General features: G+C 60.5%; 1 protein-coding gene across 1 annotated transcript in view; it reads left to right on the forward strand.

Moving 5' to 3' along the window:
* The window catches only part of LOC104077488 (U3 small nucleolar RNA-associated protein 14 homolog A-like), a gene marked incomplete at both ends in the record, with an annotated part of 5,323 nt that extends 592 nt beyond the window's left edge, over positions 1 to 4,731 (forward strand). Inside the window, 11 exons of the mRNA XM_009578742.1 lie at positions 171 to 327; positions 479 to 623; positions 1,542 to 1,661; positions 1,742 to 1,836; positions 2,081 to 2,204; positions 2,294 to 2,371; positions 2,827 to 3,250; positions 3,344 to 3,723; positions 3,796 to 3,983; positions 4,054 to 4,153; positions 4,558 to 4,731. Coding sequence (XP_009577037.1) covers positions 171 to 327; positions 479 to 623; positions 1,542 to 1,661; positions 1,742 to 1,836; positions 2,081 to 2,204; positions 2,294 to 2,371; positions 2,827 to 3,250; positions 3,344 to 3,723; positions 3,796 to 3,983; positions 4,054 to 4,153; positions 4,558 to 4,731 — 1,985 coding nt within the window. The remainder of the gene's footprint in view (positions 1 to 170; positions 328 to 478; positions 624 to 1,541; positions 1,662 to 1,741; positions 1,837 to 2,080; positions 2,205 to 2,293; positions 2,372 to 2,826; positions 3,251 to 3,343; positions 3,724 to 3,795; positions 3,984 to 4,053; positions 4,154 to 4,557) is intronic.
* Positions 4,732 to 4,735: the final 4 nt, after the last annotated feature.

The raw sequence follows: 4,735 nt of genomic DNA on the forward strand, positions 1-4,735 counted from the left end.
TCTTGGATTATGGGGGGTTTATCCTGCTCGCCGACCCTGTCTTCCAGCTCAGGGGGCCGAGTGGCCTGATGATAACTGCTGTGTCTGCCCTGGATCTTTGGGCTGAATGCAGCTGCAGCCTCTTGACTCGGCGATGCCGCACCTGTGTTGACCTGTGGGACCTTCTGTAGGTGCTGGGGAGAAGCTGGTTCTGTCCGAGCTCCTGCAGCCCATCCGTCCCAAATCCGCCCTGAGCAGCGTAAAGAAAGAGCTGACCAGAGTGAAGCAGAAAAAGGCAGTGGAGCTGCCGCTCAGCAAAGAGGAGGCAAAGCGGGTGAGTGGGCCTGCGCGGGCAGCAGGGGGAAGTTCTGGCCTTACGGGGCAGTAGAGTTGAGCCCCTGCGTGCCCCTCTACTCCTCTCTGATGCGGACTGGCTTTTCTTGTTCTTTACGTCAGCCTTTCCCAACTCCTCCTTGTCCCTTTTCACCCCTGCCTGCAGGTCGTCCTACGTCAGGACCTCTAAAGACGTGGGCAAATGGCAGCAGGTGGTTTTGCAGAACCGACGGGCAGAGCAGCTGGTTTTCCCTCTGAAGCAGGAGATTGCTACAGTCGCCCCCCTGGAGCAAGTGGTTTCAGCGTGGAAGGTGGGTGCTGTCACGTGTCCCAGGGGTTGTCTGGGGCAGCTCAACGTCTCCTGGCTGCGCTGGGAGGAGCGAGGTGGGCGTGAGGAAGGCCCAGCCTGTAGCTGAGGCTCTGGGCAGGTGCACGCTGAGCTTGGGAAGATTAAAAGGGAAGTTTTCTGCGTTACTCACACGTAGCAGATGTGTAAATGCTCTCTGGGAGAGGCCGGGTAAGGCGTGAGCAGAGGGTTTGGAGCCTGCTCTGTCCCCTCTCCTCTTCTTAGCCTTTCAGCCCTAGACACGCAGGCTGAGTCTGCCGTTTCCTGGTCCCTGCCCTAAGCCAGGTGCCTGCTGGCAGCCCTTGGCCACTTGCGCTGAGGCAAAGGCAGGGTTTGGTTTGCCAAAGCCTGCACATCTGTAAATCTTCATTATGGAAGAAGGATGCTTTTGGTTTTGAATGCGAGTTTTGGTGGGGGTTGTACTGCTGGCAGGAGAGTCGCTGTCATCCCTGAGAGCTCTCCCAGCTGTCCAGATGCTCAGGTGAGAGACAGCCTCTGCCAAGCTCCTGACATACCCGGCACTCGCCTCGATCTGCCCAAAGGTCCCTTTCTGTTTCGGCGGGACATGGTGTCACATGGCCTGGAACTTCTGCTGCTACCCGGTGCTACCCGGTCAGCACTGCCTGTTGACTGCGAGCCTATTTCTCTACCCTGGGAGGAATTCTGCCTGCACTAACCTGGCGCGATGGCTGGCAGGCGAGCCTCAGGCTGTTGTGTGGGACCCGTGAGCAGTGCTGAGACCCCAGAAGGAGGGGGGCACGCTTCGCTGGGCCCTCCCGTGGACTGGCTGAGGGGCACCAGGAAGGATGGGGACATCTGGAGGAGCGTTGGCTCTTGCAGTTCTTGTCATCGTGCTCTTGCTGTGTCTGTTCTGTCCCAACAGGCCCGAACTCCCCTGGAGCAGGAGATCTTTGGACTGCTCCACAGGACGCAGCAGCCCATCACGGACCCGCTCCTGACACCAGAGGAGACAGCCTCGCTGCAGGCGATGAGCTTGGAGGAGGTGAGTGCTTTCCCCCCCTGCCATGCCCTGGCTCTGGAGGCCTCTTCCTTGGCTTGCCCTCACGCTGCGCTCCCTGTCAGGCCCGGCAGCGGCGGGCAGAGCTACAGAAGGCTCGGGCTGTGCAGTCCTACTACGAAGCCAAGGCTCGGCGAGAGAAGAAGATCAAGAGCAAGAAGTAAGGCTCTGCCGTTGCTGGGCTCGATGCGGTGGGAGAGGGCTGGGTCCTGGCTGTGGTGCTGGAGCCAACCCTGCCCAGTGTGTGGGTATGGCCAAAACACGGAGGAAGGCAGAGCGGCCCCCTTCCTCCCCGGGACCTGCAATATATTGGGCAGCCTCCTGCCCAAATCAGCGCTGCGTTCCCAAGGGCCTCCCCAGCTCCGTGAGGTCTCACTCCCTGGCTCTCTGCCCTTGGGCTGCAGGTACCATCGCGTGCTGAAAAAAAGCAAGAGACGCAAGGCCTTAAAGGAGTTTGAGCTGCTGCATAAGTCAGACCCTGAGGCCGCCTTGGCAAGGCTGGAGGAGCTGGAGCAGCTCCGGATGCAGGTGCTGCTTCTGTGCTTCTCCCCCACCCCTTGAGAAGTCCCCACTCGCAAGGTTGCTCTTTCCAGTGCTTCTCTTCCTCTTCCCCCCAGGAGCGGATGAGTCTCAAGCACCAGAACAAGGGAAAATGGGCCCGCTCCAGGGCCATTATGGCCAAGTATGACCTGGAGGTGAGATCACAGAATCACAGAAGGGTTTGGGTTGGGAGGGACCTTCGAAGACCATCTAGTCCAGCCCCCTGCCATGGGCAGGGACATCTTTCACCAGATGAGGTTGCTCAGAGCCCTGTCCAACCTGCCTCTGAACACTTCCAGGGATGGGGCATCCACAACTTCTCTGGGCAACCTGCTCCAGTGTCTCACCACCCTCATCATAAATCATTTCTTCTTTATAGGTAACCTAAACCTACCCTATTTTAGTTTAAAGCAGTTGCCCCTTGTCCTGTCACTACAGGCCTTGGTATAAAGTCTCTCTCTGTCTGTCTTTATAAGCCCCCTTTATATATTGAAAGGCCACAGTAAGGTCTCCAACGCAGGTTGGGGAAGGCAGGGACAGCTGAGGTGGGGCAAGGAAGGTGGGCATGTTGTTTCTGGCCTGCGTTAGAAACATCTCAGTCCCCCCACAGGCCCGCAAGGCCATGCAGGAGCAGCTGGCCAAGAACAAGGAGTTGATGCAGAAGGTGCGGGTGGAGCTGCCTGAGGAGGAGCCAGGTGATGTGCCTGAGGAGGACCTCACGTCGGTGACCATCCCCACCATCCCCGAGGGTGCCAGTGGAGCTAATCCCTGGATGCTGGGCAAGCCCAGCGGCCCAGCCGAGGAGCCTGAGGGGCAGGAGGGTCTTGGAGACGTTGAGGTGCCTGGTGTTGCGGAGAGCAAGGAGGAGATAGAGGAGGAAGAGATGTCGGAGGAGGAAGCTCTGCTACAAGACTTTGCACAGAAACGACACGTGCGGCAGCAGCGGGCAGGGAGCCCTGAGGGACAAGGTGAGGAGCTCGCAGCCCTGGGCAGTGCGGGTCTGGTGTGCCACAGCGTTGGGCAAACAGAAGGGGGTCGTGGGGGCTGTTTTCTGCCTGGTTTCGCACAGCCGTCCTACGCCCTCCCTGCTCGCAGGTTACTTTCTCACCTGTTGCCTCAATGCGTAGGTGCTGATGAGACGGAGGCGGTTTCTGAACTGCTGGGGGACAGCCCCATCCGCCCCGTCTGTGCCGAGGAGCAGGCGAGCCTTGGGATCGAGCAGCCTCCCCAGGCCCAGGAGGAGATCCTGCTGTCGGAGCAGCTGGGCCGGGTGCGGACGATGGAGGACGTTGAGGCTCTGGCCTCAGAGGAGCGTGTGGAAGAGCAGGAGAAGCCAGCGGCCACAAGAGCAGAGAAGCGAGTGCAGCAGCAGGAGGAAGGCAGAGCTGGGGACAGGCATGCCAAGAAACCACCAGCCAAGAAGAAGATGATTAGCCTGCAGGCCGTGCTGGCTGGGAAGCCCCAGGAGGTTCAGTGCCCCAGCCTACCTGTGGTCATGGAGGAGGAGGTGAGCAGGACAGGCCTGCCCCTTGGTCCCTGGGCAGGGTTGACTGCAGGGGACTGACTCTTCTCTCTACAGGAGGGTGGCATCGACCAAAGAGGGGTGATCACAGAGGCCTTTGCCGGGGATGACGTGGTCGCTGACTTCCGCCGGGAGAAGCGCAAGGCGGAGCAGGCTGCGAAGCCGCAGCCGGTGAACCTGGTGCTGCCAGGCTGGGGCGAGTGGGGAGGCACGGGATTGAAGCCCAGTACCAAGAAAATAAAACGGTAAGTGTCAAGGGCTGCAGCAACATGCCTCAGCCCGGCACCGGGGCCTGACGTCTCGCTTGCCCGGCAGGTTCCTGCTCAAGCCGCCCCCGGCGCCTCCCAGGAAGGACCAGCACTTGCCCCACGTCATCATGAGCGAGCGGCGCAACATCCACGCGGCAGCACATCAGGTGGGTGATGTCTGGCCTCCGCGAGCAGCAGCAGTGAGTGCTTCAGCACCCAGGCTGGCCCAGAACCTTCCTGTGACCCATTCCCAAAATACCCTGAATCCCTGCCTGTAATCCCTGCCCGGCCATGTAGTTTCCAGCTTTGACAACCCAGAGGCCAGCAGGGTGATGGAGGGAGGAGGAATTTACAGGACTGCTCCCTTGACGGCTGCTGCTGCTGTGCCAGCCCTCCTGCGATCTGTTAGAAAAGGGGATGGAGCGAGGTGGTCAGCGGGGCAGGGGACTGGAAGCAGAGTGTGAGCGGGTCCTGGACGAGTGGGAATCGGCAGCAGCGTGGGATGGAGGCAGCCCCCGGGGTGCTGGGCGGGTCGCTGTGGCAGTTACCCAGCTGTGCTGCTTCCCCGCAGGTCAGCGAGCTGCCCTTCCCCTTTGAGAGGCACCAGCAGTTTGAGCAGAGCATCCGGACGCCCGTGGGCCCCACGTGGAACACGCAGCGTGCCTTCCAGAAGCTGACCGCCCCCCGCATCATTACCCGAGCGGGTCACATCATCCAGCCCATCTCTGCCGAGGATATCCCCGACATGG

Source organism: Fulmarus glacialis, unplaced genomic scaffold (assembly GCF_000690835.1).
Source record: "Fulmarus glacialis isolate BGI_N327 unplaced genomic scaffold, ASM69083v1 scaffold9575, whole genome shotgun sequence".
NCBI classification, from domain to species: Eukaryota; Metazoa; Chordata; class Aves; order Procellariiformes; family Procellariidae; genus Fulmarus; species Fulmarus glacialis.